The following is a 15,154-nucleotide window of genomic DNA, read 5'->3' as shown; positions in this document are numbered from 1 at the left end:
AGTGTTCTGTTAGTTTCTCCCCATAACGATCTTTGGAAGGTATTTTCTAAAGGAGCCAGGCCCCAGAGAAGTAGACTTGTATTAAATCCCATGTCTCCGAATTCCTCTCCCTGGCACTTTGTCCCCCTCCTGCCCAGGGGTCTCTGTAATTGTGGTCCTTTGGTCCTTGAGGTTCAGAGGGATCCCCGTCATGGCAGAAAAGACAATTACACTCACAGAGCTAGTATACTGCTTTGTAAAGGAGACTGTTCTGGATGCTACGGGTCTTCTTTCCCTGAACTGCAGGTGGTACCTGCTTTTCATTTCCAGCTGAATCCCCGTCCCTCTCACCTTCACAGAAACCGCTCCATCTCATTTCTAGAGTAGGACATGGGGTGTGCCCCAAGGGATCGAGTGTGGGTTCTGTTTTAGAATCTCGAGTCTGGGTTACTTGTCAGCCCTGTCTTACATGTGTCTCCCAGAACTTGTTTTACTCCTTCGGATTTTGCTCATTTGCTTCTCTGATCATTAGACGAAACACTTACTGAGGTCAGGGGTCCCTGGAAGAATGTTCTCAGTGTCGTAGGTGTTGTGTGGATTTGGAGTGCACCCGGAAGAGAAGCTGTGTGTGAGCCCGTGGTGAGGAAGGGTGCAGCCGCGCCCCGTGAGCTGGGGTACAAGTTGGCCGTGTCTGCTGGTTTGCTGCCAAATCTTCAAGTCTGTATTTCCATTTTTGAAGCTATCAGTAAATCTCTTTCAAACATTTGTCAGTATGTACAACCTCCCCATCACTATCCAGTTTTATTTTTGTTGTTTTAATTATAAATATCTAATAGTTTATTTTAACCATTTGAAATTACTTGAACAATGTCACGGTTAAATAACCATATCATTTCAGCTGCTTTTTGGACAAGTGATTGTTTTGTTTTGGAGGGAGAGAGAGGAAGAGAAAAGGTGGGCGGGACGCAGAGGGAGAGAGAATCCTAAGCAGACGCCAAGCGTGGACTCAGTGTCATGACCCTGAGATCGTGACCCAGGCTGAAATCGAGAGTTGGACGCTTCACTTACTGAGCCACCCGGGCCCCCCTGGATAAGTGATTTTTAACAGGTTCTATTAGATATCAGAAAACTCAGCCAGCATCTTCTGCTTCTGTCTTCTGAATCTAAGCAACTTAGAAGCCACCACAGTGGAAGTTTTAGGCCCTCTCTTTACTGGGTGACTACAGCCTGTGAGCAGTCATGGGCTTTTTTGTAAGGCTGTTCACCTCTTTCCCTCTACCAGTCACCTTACGATTTCTGTATCTTCCTTTAAAGTTAAAACCCCTTTCACCCAGGACACTGAAAGTTACGCCATCAATACTAATAAATAAGTAGTTTAAAATATTGTGAAAACGTTTTATTTAATGTGTCTGTTTTGCTGTCTTCTGGATAAAAGGGAAAAGGCCATGAGATAAGTTATTGATGAAATGAGCTGCTGAAGTGGAGAGGAGGTGTAGTCGGCCGATAACTGTCATAGCGTGAGCGCTGGTAAATGACCGCGCATGCAGTCAGCCGTCCACCAGAGCCGTCCTGGTGCTGAGCTGCATCGATCAGTAGTAGGGTGTCAGCGAAGTTGATGGATGGGGCCAACACGGACAGACAGCAGAAGGGAGCCCTGAAATATAAATATGAGAAAAGTACAAGGAAGGGGAGTCTCCATCTCTGCAGGTGTTCAAATATAAATTGAAATGTGGGTTTCTGTGGTGCAGTTCCAGTTATTTGCAGCATTGACACCGAAAACATCCGACATACACGTTGGACCCCTTCACAGCTACAAATGACCCAGAAGTGATCCAAACACACCGACCACAAAGAGAGGAACTTGGGCCCCCAGGCAGACCTCCTGAGAGCAGGGGCGCTAGGGGCTCTGAACATGGCCATGTGGGCAGTGCCAGGCTCCAGAGACTCCCTTGAGGGGACAGAGGTCGGAATCTGCTCTGATGGCTCCGCTCGGCGTGGCACCACCTGACAGAGTCGGGGTCAGCCCCATACGAGTTGCGGATGTCCCGGTGACTCTTGCGCACGGCCACAAACCTCAGCTTCTTCATGACCCCGGGCCAGCCCAGCAGCTGCAGGTCCCACAGGTACTCTGGGGACAGACCTTGGTGGGCTTGTGGTAGAGAAGATACCTGTTCAGGTGGCTCTCGTCATGCCACAGGGCCTCGATCCCATTGGCCCAGTCGACCACCATCGCCTGGTGACAGGCTGAGGTCAGTCGGGGAACCTCCGGCACCGAACCCCCAGAAAAGCCTCCTGCGTAGTAAAAGTCACCCGGGTCCCTGGGGTGTGCCCCTGGGACCTTGTCCGCGCTCGTAGCTGAAGTCCTAGAATGTCACCCTGGAGAAACCGGGGTGCAGGGTGCCTAAGAGGAGGGACAGGCTCTCCACGCCCACGTGGTCGCTCAACTTCATGTCCACTACACGGACACCAGGTAGTCCACCTTGCGAAGGAAGAGCTGCTGCGAGAAGTTGCTGATCTCCATGCGGTGCATGGGCACATCCTGCCAGCAGGGAGCCCCGGGGACCTGGAACCAGCACTCTCTGGTCCTCCGGGAGCTGCACTCGGGCCCGGCAGCCGGCCAGTCGGTGAAGACATAGTAGGTGACCCTGTGTCCCGCCGTGAACTGCTTCTCCGCCGGCTGCAGGAACGGCTCCAGGAAGACCACGTAGCTACAGGGACGGGGGATAGGGCGGGAGGAGAGTCACTGCCAGAGGCTGGTGGCAGGACCCCAGAGCTCGGGGCCGTGCACGTGTTCACCTTCGTCACTGGGACACGCCCCGGGCTGCGTTAAGCCACAGCCACCCTCCTGGCCTGTCCTGAGAGAGTCCGCCGGCGGGCCCTCCCTCCCTTCCGCTCCCAGAGATGGGGGCCCTCAGCACCCCATCTTACAAACGGGAGCCCGAGGCTTGGGAGGCTGGAAACCCATGCAGCCACACAGTCAGCATGCTGGAGCCAGGGACACTGCCCCGTGCTGAGCTCCCGGGCAAACCCTGCAGGTGCCCTCCCCTGGCCGCCCCCCTGCGGGTCCCCTCCCCACCTGCCAGGACTGGAGCTCCTTTGGGCACAGCCCTCGTTCCTTTGCCCAACAGACCGGCTAGAAGAAGCAGGGCCAGCCACCTGCCCCTCTTGCTTTGGATGGGCTGTCGCTGGTCCCCACAGCTGGCTGCACCCCCTGGAGGGTCCCCCCGTGAAGGCTACGGGGCCTCTTGCTGACAAGGTCCTCAATCTACCATTGGTATTCCTAGGAGGGGTCACCTTGAACTCCCCCAGACCGGGAATCAGGTGCAGCCCGGGGACAGGGAAGGGGAAAGAGGACCCGGGGAGTTGAGGGGGGTTGCTTAGACCCCAGCCTTGAATCCAAGGGGGTCAGCTTCTGGATCCAGGTCGACATATGCCCCTCCCTCAGTCCAAAGCCCTCACATGGCTGGTCCCCCTGTGAGGGGTCTACCTGCTCCGCACCGTGGGGACAGCAGCTCCCCCAGCGTCAGGCAAGTGTGGTGAGCCCTCTGAGTCTGGTTTTTTGGAGCAGGCACTGAGGCTACTTCCCTGGGCCTGCCCCACACCTGGCAGCTTAGTCAAGGGCTCACACGGGGAAGGCGGCCACTGCCTTGAAACAGGGGACAGGCACACAACCCGCAGGCCCGGATCAGGTCACCAGGGGAAAGGCCAGGCCCAGTCGTTGTGAGTGTGGTTTCACGGCCCCTTCCCTCAAGGACGCTGCCGGCAAGGGCTCCCTCATGCAAGCCCGGCACCTGCCCTCGCCCCGGGGCTGCGCTCCCGGCCCAGAGGGGGACCCATGAGGACCGCCTGTGCGGGCAGCGTTGGGACAGGGCCACTGGCGCGGGCCGCGGACCCTGGGCCGTGAGGGTCTGGTTGGTGATTTCAGTCCCCGCTCTCCAGGACCTGGAGGACGACTCTCAGGCGACCTGGGCCCTTCCTAGTCCCCCCCGCACATGGGGCTGAATGCCTCCCTTCCAATGGCCTGGGAAAAGGGTTGCACGGGCCTCAGGCCATCCTGCGGGCCTCGGCGAGCTCTGGGGAGGAAGGAAGCTCTGACTGCCGATGCTGTGGCCAGCCCCAGCTTCCAGAGGCTCCCAGGGGCCAGGCCACTTGCTGGCAGCCATGCCCAGCGTGCTCCTGTGTCCGCTGCAGTCCCAGGGCCTCACTGCTCAGCTCCCTCTCAGGGGCCTGGGCTCTGGCACCGAGTGCTGTCTGACCCGAGTGCTGTCTGAGGCTGTGCCCTCCTGAGCCTCATCCTCTAAGAGACACACAGGAGGGGCCAGCCCGACAAGCATCTCCTCGCTACCAATGCACAGGGCACACGTGACCCCCTTCCACTTCTCTGGTGGGGGGCTCCCTGGAAGCCCCATTGTTGGGGTGCTCTGCCCCTTGACTCAGCAGGATAGCGGCCTGGGGTCAGGGCTGTGTCTGTCCGAGGGGAGTGGCAGCAGGCGGGGGCTGTCACCCACTGTGACGGGCAGCCTCCTGAGAGGGAGCCAGGTGCTGTCCCCTCACCGGGCCCACGAGAGCCCAGTAAGACTGCTGAATGCATGCACTTTCGCATTAATCCCCAGGACGGGGTCCCCCCACTCTGTGCTCAACACACCGACAGTCCCATGGTGACGTTCTGCAGCTAGAACTGCTCGTCCAGGACGTCAGTGTTGCAGGTCCCTTCCCAGAAGATGGGGGCCAGGCAAGGGGTGAGGGCAAGGACATCGTTCCTCCGGGAACACAAGAGAACAGCATGGCGATGTGCGAGCTGGGAGGAGGGTGAGCGCACCAAGGGCCCTGGTGCTCACCACCCCCACCTGGAACCTCACCATCCCCCGCCCCATGCATTCAGGGGCCCACCAGGTGCACCCTCCTTCCAGAAGCACTTCACACTTGCAAGAAACCCAAACGCAAACCTATGCAAATCCCTTCCAAATCTAAGCAAACCTGGTCCCTGCCAGACCTCAGAGTGGGAGCAGGGATTTCCCAGCAAAGCCAGGGGGCCCTCCCCCGGGAGGGAACAAGCCCCCCTCACACATTCTTTGGTGGGCAAGGGACAGAAAGCAGGAAATGCAAGGCACAGAGAGAGAAAGGGACAGAGAATAATCTGTGGGCTCCAAATCGAGATCTCAGAAACAGGGAGAGGAAAAGAATCTGGCAATCGTGCACCCGCTGAGTTTTCAATCAGCCCGCCCTTCCTTGTCTACCTTAAATTTCCCTAAGTTTGAGAAAGGGAGGGGAAGAGAGGGAAGGGGAGGGGGGGAAATTTCAGTGAATGTACTCCCGGGGGTGTTAGCACCTTGGCTAGGGGTAAAGCATCCTGAAAATCCCATAGCGTGATGTGAGTTTGCAGGGAGGTGGCTGCGCCCGGTCAGTGGGGCTGGGGAGCTGCTACAGGTGCCCAAGCTTCTGGGTCCTTCCAGAAGGAGCTGTCCCCGCAGGCTGTACCCCCGTGTCTGCATGCGCTCCTGAGCTGAGACCCAGCAGCTGCTGCTTCCAGACCATGTCTGCGCCTGAGGCCCCTCCCATCCAGGGGGTCTCCCTCCCCAGGCTCTGCACCCAGCTGGCCTTGCTCTTGAGGGTCTAACAAATCCCGTGCAGCGGCGCGGGTGCTGTGGGTCCTCTGAAGCCACTTCATCAACACAACCGTGTGTGTCTTGGAGACACTGATCACGGAACCGCCAAACAGGCTGAGAAGGAGCACAGGCCGAGCCAGGGCCCAGGCGGGCTCTCAGCCCAGAGCCAGCGTCCACCCTGGAAATGGGAGGACACCTTCAAGCTGCCCCCGAGCCCGGCACCCTCCGTCTACACTCACAGGACAGGGCTGGGCCAGAACTGCCCAGCTGAGCCTAGTCACCCCCAGGATCTGGGGAGTTGTGGGCGTCAGTGGCTGGGACATCTCCCACCACGAACTGGGTGGTTTGTGACCCACAGCAGGTGGCTGACACTAGGGGAACAGATCCCAGAGGGGCTCGTAGGTCTGTTCTGGAAAGATCACTCTGGCTCCCGAAGGAGGATGGGTTCTGTGCAGCGGAGGACAGGGACACAGCTTGGAAGGTACCGGAAAGACGACGGGGCCTCCCCTAGAGCAGGGCAGGGAACGCAGATACTCCGTGGGGACAGACAGGTACCTAGAGGCAGGAGAGGCCGGCCTGTTCTGAGCAGTGTCGGGGGCGGGGGGAGGCAGGGAGGATTGCCTGTTTCCTGGCTTGGGCTGGGGGAAGGTGAGGACTTTCACTAAATCAGGGACTTGAGAGCAGGAGCGGGGCAGAGCAGGGGGTCACGGTGGGACACACAGGTGACCCTGGAGGCAGGAGGTGGGAGGTCAGAGGAGAGGTCGAGGCTGAAGCCAGACAGGTGGGGGTCCGTCCTCCCAGGGACACGTCACAGGAGTGGCCTGGCCGCTCTGGGCAGAGCGGGGGGATGAGACTGACGCCCAGATCACCGATGCCTCAGCCTGGGTGCGGGGCCAGCCCGTGAAGCAGCCCCCACTGCCCCCTGGCACACAGCCAGTCCCCGAGGCCATCGGGCATCGTGACCCTGCCTTCACCCCACTTACCTGGCCCCCGCTTCCCTGACCCCTAGCATCACGCTTCTCAGGCTCGGGAAGCCAGGGCTGTGGAAAGAGCCACCAAAGGCCACTGCTGAGGAGGGTGCGCCAGGGATGGCTTTCCATCCATCCCCGTGCAAAGCAGGAGCAGGGGCCCCCGTGGGGAGCCCAGAGCTCCCTGGCGCAGCTGCAGGGGCTTGGGAAGGGCCAGGGGCAGTTACCCCCAGAGCCCGGGGGACACATCCCATCCACGGAGGTGGCAGGAGGGCGTCACTGCGCACAGTGCTGCATGTAAGCCGCCCCCCCCAGCAGCCAGCGGGGGGCCTGTGTGTGGACAGCACAGCAGAGGCTGCCCCAGGGAGCAAATCCCGGCCCTGTCCCCAGGCCCCGGGAGAGCAGCCACGGGCCTTTACTCCATAGTTCTCGAATCTTCTCCCTCTGGAAGCTAACAGCACGCCTTCCCCGCTGGCCTTCCGACTCCCTAGCTACATGGCTCCTCGTTCATAAAGTGGGGAGAGGGCAGCTCCCCACAAGGTGGGGTTCAGTGGGAGGGTGTGGGTGGAGGGGCAGCTCATCAGTCCTGTCATGATGATGGGGGTGCTGGTGTGGGGGACAGCTGCTGGCGTGGGGGACAGTTTGCTCCTTGCTGCCGCGGCTGCTTGCAAGTTCCGGTTGGGGGTCCACATTTCTTCCCCAAAGAGGACCCAGTCGGGCGGTATCAGGAGGAAGGCCATGGTGCGACGTGAGCAGCCTTGTGTTCTTCCTGGAAAAGAGCCGTGGGACCCGGATCACTCCGCTCTGCTCCTCCCAACCTACCCACGTCCCTCGCGTGTGATTCACATCAGCTCCCGTGGAGGCCGCCTCCCTCTGGCAGGTGGTTTGAGCATCCCACCAGCATCTGGACGACCTGATCCAACACTGGCTTCTCTCTCACTCACAGGGAGGGGGGCAGGGCGTTCCTCCCTCGCAGCACATCGCCCGGGCGTCCCCACGGATCCCAGAGGTAGGCAGGTCTCCCCAGGGCCTCTTTCCACCGAGCACCCCCTTTCCTTGGAGTCTGAGATGACGTCGCTGAAACGAGCACTAGAGGACCGTGCTGAAGATAGAACAGCATGCACAATCCTGCACACACCTTGCAACCTGGCACCAAAACACAGGAGGCAAACTCGGGTACGACTGAAGGGAGAAATGGTCCATCCTCCAGGTGTAGTTGGAGATTTCGATATCCTACACCACCAACCGATTAGACAGCCCGACAGCACCCACCACACTCGGTGCTGCAAACGGCAAAATGCACACTGTCCTCAGCGGGACACGGAACATCCTGCAAGGTGCAAAAAGTGCTCGGTCACAAAACGAGGAGCGAAGCATTGAAGAGAATCGCTCTCACACGAAGCACGCGCTCCCACCACAGGGAGCGAGGTGAGAAGGGCAGCGACGAGGCACTTCGGGAGCCCCACAACCACGTGCGGACGAAGCAGCAGGCCTCTCAATAACCGGCGGGGCCGAGACGTGTCTGCTGAGCTGCATGGAAAGGAGAGGACCACAGGCCAACATTCATGGGACGGAGCCAAAGTCCTGTTTGGAGGGAAACTTAGACGGTAAATGCCTGGATAGGAATAGAAAAAATCTCAAGTCGGTGCTTAAATTTTGACCCTAAGAACCTACAATACCAAGAAAAGGACAAAACAGTGAAACCGAACGCGAGTCCTTTGGGAAGAGCACCACAAGTGCATAAAGCAGTAGCTGACTGACCAAACTCAGAAGGTGCGGTGGGGCAGAGAGAGGGAAGGGGAGAGGCACAAAGACTCTAAAATCAGGAACGGAAGAGGAGGGCTGACACCAGAATAATTCAGACACTGAAAGCATTTTAAGGGAACACTAGTAACAACTGCTTGCCGACAGTTGAGAGAGCTTAGATGAGACGCAGGCATCCTTGAAAGACACACGCTGGAAAACTTTCTTTTTTTTTTTTAATGTTAAAAAGATTTTATTATCAGAGTTTGGAAGAAGGAGGGCTCACCCTGGCGTGCCCCGCGGTGACCCTGGGCCTCCGTCTGGGGTGGTGCCCCTGAGGGGACATGATCGGTGGAGGGCTCCCCCGGCATGAGTTGGGACAGGCACTCGCCGGGCATCTGTCCCTGAGGCCCTCTGTGCGCTGGCTCTGGGGTCAATGGGACAATGCTTTCCGGGGGGGCCTCTCGTGAGGTCTGATGCTCCGCCCCTGGGGGGTGCACGTATTTCCTAGGCCTAGGAGTGTTGGACTACCGGGCCTGGGCACCAACTTCAGGGACTACGCCATTGTGTTCACCCAGCTAGAGTTCAAGGACGAGGCGTTCAACACCGTGGAGCTGTACAGTAAGTGGTGGACACCACGGGCCGCCCCACGAACTCCCTGCCACGGGCGGCCACGCTGGGCAACCTCCCGCTGACTGTGCTGAGCCCCGGGCCTCCAGGGTCCCAGAGCAGCATCCCTGCCCTTCGGCCCCCTGCAGGAGGGGTGGCTGGGGCACGGGGCACACGTGGTGAGGGCTCCCCTCCCGCCCCACAGGCCGGACAGAGCTGGCCAGCCAGGAGGCCCTGCGCCTCTTTGCTAGGTGGAGCCAGTCCTGGGCTTCCTGTCTCAGCAGCAGGCCACATTGAGGCCGGACCGTGAGTGTCACCCAATGCCCACGGGCCCCTGGCTGACTTCTGTGGGTCTCGGGGTCCCTCCGAGCCTCAGGGAGTCAGGCAGGGTGGGGGTGGGGAGCTCTACACGGAGTCCCCTGCTCCTGCCCAAAGCCAGGCCTGCAGGGCCGGCCCCGTCTCGGGCGAGGCCGTGGGCAGAGCGGGGTGGCCGCGGTGTGTCCTGGGTGCCCACCCTCACTAGTCCTCTTCCCCCCCAGTCACCTGTGCGCACAAGGCTTTCCAGGTCAGCTGTCCTCCTGAGCATCACCCCAGATCCTACACCCCAGAGCTCTGCCCCGAGAAGGCCTGGGGCCCGCGATGGGGCTGACACCCCTCGAGGTGAATCTGGGGTCCTGCAACGCTCTGCTTGGGTTTCAGTGAATGCATCGACCTCCCGGTGGGACTGTGCCCGCCGAGTCCTGTGAGGCTGGCCAGGCGCTGGCCTCCTTGCTCAGCCGCCTGGGAGCTTGGTGTGGGGCGGGCTGCTCTCAGGACTCACGGCAGTTCCAAATAAAACGATCCCACAAGGCCTTACAGATGCCTCTCACCTGTGTGCCGAGGGCGGACGGCAATGTCAGACGGGGCGCTGCCCTCTCGGGGCTCCGGTCGGTGCAGGGGAGGAGGTGGGCGTGGGGCTCACCGAGGGCTGGGCCATACAGCCCAGAACCAGCTCTGGGTGGGGGACACGTGGACGTGGGTCTTGGCTCCTGAGTGGGGGCTGGGCTGGGGGCAGCTGCTCCGCAAGCAGGGGTCACCACAGTCCCTGGGCTGGAGGCAGGACTGTCTGTCTGAGTTAGAGCAGACCCTCGGGGGTCTGGACAGGTACGGGCTGACGCAGTGGGCGCGGGTGCCCACCAGGGTGCGCGGCTGGGGTGCCACAGTGTCCAGGGCACAAGAGTGTGGCTTTCCCAGGCCTGGGGCTTTGGGGCCAGGGCAGGGGGAAGGATTCCAGAGGGACCGAGCCTGTGGCTCCTCCTGTGGTCTGGTGGGGCCATGCCTGACGTCGTGGCGGAAGCTGGGCTTGGGGCTGCCCCTCACTCACGGAGGGGGGCGGTGCGTGCAGGCTAGGGGTGGGCATGCTCACACACATCCAGCAGCCCTGTCCGTCAGCACCTGCTCGGGACGGAAAGCCCTGCTGTCACGCTGGTGCCGTCTGTGCCCCATCGTCACCGTGGTCCTGCTTCTCACGTGCAAATATCTCTATGAAGTGACTCCCAGGGACGCCTCCCGGCTGCTTGCCTCTCTTCCGCGGGGCCTAGGATGGGAGGCCCAGGGGTCTCACAGGGGAACACGATGGCCTTCAAATTCAGGCAGCACCCGCCAGGCCGAGCCCCTAGGCCGCCCGCCTGTGTCCCAAAGCCCCTCTCCCCCCACATTGACCCACCCCAGGCTGGCTCAAGGCTCTGGGTTGGCTGGACGCCCACGGCAGGGTCAGGTGGGTGGGGAGACTTAAACTCAGTGCCCCGGTGGCCGAGGAAGGAGGGTGACAATGGGACCAGGGAGGCTGACGTGTGTGCTGGTCTTGGCGCTTATGCCTGCTACGGGGTCCCGGCCGCAGGGACAGCTACCCAGGGAGTCCCACAACCTCAACTGGAACAAGGTGAGCCACACACCTGCGTTCCCCAAGGCTGACAGCCAGGCCGACCGGGGCCAGGCATGCAGTGTGTGTGGTGGCTGGAAGATCACTCCCTGAAAATCTCCAAAGGGCCATCCTGGAACAGGGGGCAGTGCCGCGAGGGCGGAAGGGGTTTCAGGCCCTGGCCTCTCTCTGAGGAGCTGGTGGCCACGCAAGAGGGGGGAGGGCCGAGGGCCCCAGGCAGGTGCTGCCTCAGGGCCCCGGGGATGCTAGGTGGGCAGAGGCCGAACGAGCAGAGCGTGTTCCAGAACAACCAGATGGCTGGCAGGTGGAAGGTTCTAGTGGAGGCGAACGTGGGAACTGACTCCCCGGGAATGTGGGTTTGTGGCAGGAAGTCAGAGGGATGGGGCCGAGGGCCGAGCTGGAAGGAAGGGGGAGGCCTTTCACGGGAAGGGAATTCCAGCACATGGTAAGCACAGCCCAGCCCTCGGGGCCCCAGCACACCCGGCACCTGCCCGCCAAGGCCCAGAGGGGCAGCCGGGGCCCTGTGCAGGGGCTGTGCCGACCTGTGGGTGCTGGACCCGGCCCGGGCCTCAGGCCAATATCAGTGTCCGGTGGGGTCCTGAGGGCCCGGCTGGGAGCCTGGCACGGGCAGCTACGTCAGCACGCTCTCCACAGTTTTCAGGGTTCTGGTACATTCTGGCTGTCGCCTCTGAGGGTCAGAGATTCTTGCCAGGCAGAGACAGGAGGAAGCTGGGGGCATCGATGTTGGAGGTCCACAAAGCGGGCCAGCTGAAGGTGGTCCTTGCCTTCAGCCAGTGAGTGGACCGGGGAGGGGGCCCAGCACATTCTTCACGGAGCCCTGACCACAAACAGCCCAGACATCTCCCTGTCAAGAGGGGAAAGGGAGCCGGGGGCGGGGGGAGCCAGACCCATGATCACCTGCACATCTGACAGATCATCTCTGCGGCCCGAAACCCTTCCTGCCCCTAAAAATTAAGGCCTGATTTTGGGAGAGGCCACCACATACACGGGAGCACTTGGCAGAGAGTGGGTGTTCCGAGGGTTTCCCTTAAGCTGTGGGACTGACCCTGCACCAAACTGGAAAATTCCAGGAAACCAGAGCCAACAAAGGGCTCCCGCCTTGGTGCCACCCCCCGCCCCCAGGTCACAAGGGTGTCAGTCACACACATTAATTCTGCGGAAAGATAGGAAAAAGGCGATGTTCAGGAATACTTGTGCGTAGGAAGGCCCGGGCCTGGCGAGAAAGACCTGGGGGTGGGCGTGTCCCCGGCTTCACGGCCACAGGCCCGGGAGAGGCCGCTCCTCTGTCCCAGGGCTGGGTGGATGGGATGGACAGCGGCCCACGGGGCGGGCAGGCAGGCCACGGTCCCAGAGCCCACAAGCATGCAAGTGCCCGCAGCCTAGGCCTGGAAGGTGGTTGGGTGTGTGGGAGGGACTCCTGACCCTTCCCAGTTGCCCCTGCTGTGCAGGCCTGATCGGGCGGCCCCACGCTTCTCTTCCAGTCCAGGGAAGGGGGTCGAGGGCTTCCACGTACTGTCCACCGACTACAGCTACGGCGTGGTCTACGTGCGCCTGGGCCGGGCTGGCCGGACCTCTAAGACCCTGCTGATCCTCAGTGAGTCCAGTGGAAAAATCTGGGGAGGGGGCGTGCGGGGTGCGGGTCAGGTGGGGGACGGAGGGGCGACAAGCTCGGAGGGCAAGGTATGGAAGCACCTGCCTCAGCTCGGGCTCCCTGACAGAGCGCCACAGACCGCACCGCACGGGCGCCCGAGATGGACATTGATTCTCACGGCTCAGCGCGCCGACCTGGCGAATTCCGGGGAGGTCCCCATTCCTGGTTTGCAGATGGCCGCCTCTTCACTATGTCAAGTGTCGGGGAGAGGGCTCCGGTGTCTTCCTCTTCTTATACGGGCACTGACCCCATCATGAGCACCCAGCTAACCTCACACACCTCCCAAGGCCCCAAGATGTCACACCATCCCTCTGGGGCTCTGATGGATGAATTTGGGGGGACACGAACACACATCCGTTCCTGTCACGGCCCTTGCGCTGCAGGCTGGCAGGAAGTGGGAAGTAGGAGGTCAGGGCTGGGACACACACAGCAAACGGGTGGCCAGGTGGGCGGGCGGAGCGCGGCGCCCGGACGGGGGGACCGGGTGGGCGGGTCTCTGGTGTGGCTGCCACGGGGCTGATGGGGGCGGCCAGTGCACGGGCGGAGCCCAGAGGGCAACAGGCCCGGAGTGGGACTGACCCTCTGCATGGAGGCAGGGGACCCCCTGGGCTGAGGGCAGGATCGGGGGAGCAGGGGGAGGTGGTGAAGGGAGGGCGGGCGGGGAGCTGCTGTCCAGGGAGGGGTGGGGGGAAGGGGGCACAAACCCACTTCGGGGCACCGAGGCCTGCAGGACAGCCATCGGAGAGGTCGGAGGGGTCCCGTGGAGTCTCCGTGGAGGAGGGCGTGGCCAGGAGCGCAGCGGGAGGGGCATCAGGCTCCGGCCCATGGGTCCTGTGAGCAGAGGGGCCTCCTCAAGTGGCCCTGTGTGGTGCCCGCCTTGGGGCTGCACTGGGGACACCCCCCTACCTCGGAGCACAGAGGGGACAGAGGCACACTGCCCATCACCCGCCTGCTGCCCCCTCCCTTGGCAGCACACTGGCTTCTCTGTCCTGCCAGCTCGGACGGCGCTGCGGTGGCCACGGGCTCGGGGACGGCCCCAGAGGGCCAGAGCTGGGGACTCTGACCTTGTGACTCTGCTTTCAACTGCAGGCAGACAGAGCAGGTCCAGCTTCCCGAGCATGAAAAAATTCGTAGACATAGTTGAGATATTGGAGCTCGCAAACGGTGTGACTGTTCTCCCAAAGATGGTAACAGACAGCCACGGGCCCTCCCGTGCAGGCCAACAGCACGCCCGGCCCCCATCCATCCCGTAGAGCTCAGTGCTTCTCTCTCTCCTGCAGCCTCGTGTGCGCACACCATCCTGCCCTGAGAGCCCGCGTCCACCCACCCGTCCCCTCGGGGCTCCACCCGCGGTCCCCCTTGACCCCGGGAACATCGCTCAAGACTGCAGGTCTGCACAGCCAATGGCCTATTGGGACGCGTTGGAATACCCCAGGCCACTGATGGGGTGAAGTCCAGGGCCATGGCCGTAGCCCAAGCGGGATCCTTTATGATCTTGGAGAGATGGGGATAGGAAGGCGGTAGGAGGGCAGGTGTTGGCCAGGCAGGAGGATGCCCGACCGGACCCATTCTGCCCACACCCTCCAGATTCCGTGGGGGAAAGAGTCGGCCACACTTCTCTGCTGGGAAGTAGACCACGGCTCTTGGACCAATGTCGTCCTTCTGTATGCGTCCCACAGCGCGTCTGCCACCAGTCCCCGTGGGCCCTGACGTCCTACACTTCCTCAGGAAGTCTTCCACTTATTCGCCCAACATTTCCAAGCACCCGTGACATGCCAGGCACGTGCTAGCTGCCGGAGAGAGGCAAACTGGCAAATTCAGTTTCAGAGATCTGATGCCAGGACAGGCTCGCACCAGCGCAGCTGCCCTTCACACGACCGCAGACTCGGGGAAAAGTGTCTGGAGAGAGTGCAAAACAACGGCAGGTCTGACTCACGCCGGGTGGAGCAGGAGGGGTCAGGGAGGGCTTCTCGGAGGAAGGGACATTCGGAAGAGAGCTGAGGCACAGAGGTAGTTAGGGAAGTTGGGTGGGCTTCCGCGGAAGAGGAGACCACTTGTGAAAAACCCCAGAGTGGTGGAAGCGGAGGGAAGGGTGAGGGGGGGGAGAGCACAGGCCGTGGAGGGAGGTTCAGTCCGAGGACAGGGAGCTCCGGGCAGGCTCGGGGGCTGAGCTTGGAGCCCAGGACCCCCAAATGGAGATGCCACGTGGGGGGCTGGAGTTCAGAGGACAGAGAGATGTGGGAGCCGGACACGTGGAGTCACCAGTATGTAGTTGGCGATGCAATTCGCTGGTGCGGTTAGGGCCACCCGAGGAGAACACAGTAGAACGGCATCAGTCAGCTACTGCCACGTAAGGACCACCCACAGGATCTCTGTGCTATGAACCGACACGAATGTACTTAGCTTTCCCGTCTGGGCAGCGTGGGGTCAGGTGGCGCAGGCCGGCCCTGCTGGGCGGCGGGGGTCTCCGCAGCTTGCGCCCGCCTTGGGGGGTGACTGTCCGTGACTGGTTCGCGCCGGCTCTGCTGCCATTGTCCCCCTCCCACCGAGGGCGGCCACGTCCTGCTCGTCTCACGGCCACGCCGAGGCCACAGCAGGCGAGGCCACAGCAGGCTGGGAGGAAGGGCTCAGCACAGGACTGCATTTTTGCCTCAGC

General features: G+C 61.5%; 1 protein-coding gene and 1 pseudogene across 1 annotated transcript; one reads left to right on the top strand and one right to left on the bottom strand.

Moving 5' to 3' along the window:
• Nucleotides 1-1,434: 1,434 nt before the first annotated feature.
• LOC148161653 (histo-blood group ABO system transferase 2-like) lies at nt 1,435-7,293 on the bottom strand (annotated as a pseudogene).
• Nucleotides 7,294-10,715: 3,422 nt separating this feature from the next.
• On the top strand, nt 10,716-13,751 carry LOC114203759 (epididymal-specific lipocalin-10-like). The gene is made up of 5 exons (XM_088020671.1): nt 10,716-10,826; nt 11,481-11,620; nt 11,970-12,046; nt 12,301-12,441; nt 13,588-13,751. The coding sequence occupies exons 1-5, from the start codon at nt 10,716-10,718 to the stop codon at nt 13,749-13,751; spliced, it is 633 nt and encodes a 210-aa protein (XP_087876797.1).
• The last annotated feature ends 1,403 nt before the right edge of the window (nt 13,752-15,154 follow it).

Source organism: Eumetopias jubatus, unplaced genomic scaffold, assembly GCF_037043125.1.
Source record: "Eumetopias jubatus isolate StellerSeaLion01/CBP00866 unplaced genomic scaffold, mEumJub1_p1.0 scaffold_104, whole genome shotgun sequence".
NCBI classification, from domain to species: domain Eukaryota; kingdom Metazoa; phylum Chordata; class Mammalia; order Carnivora; family Otariidae; genus Eumetopias; species Eumetopias jubatus.
Note: the sequence above shows the minus strand (reverse complement) of the source record. Positions and strands in the feature narration are given on the sequence as shown.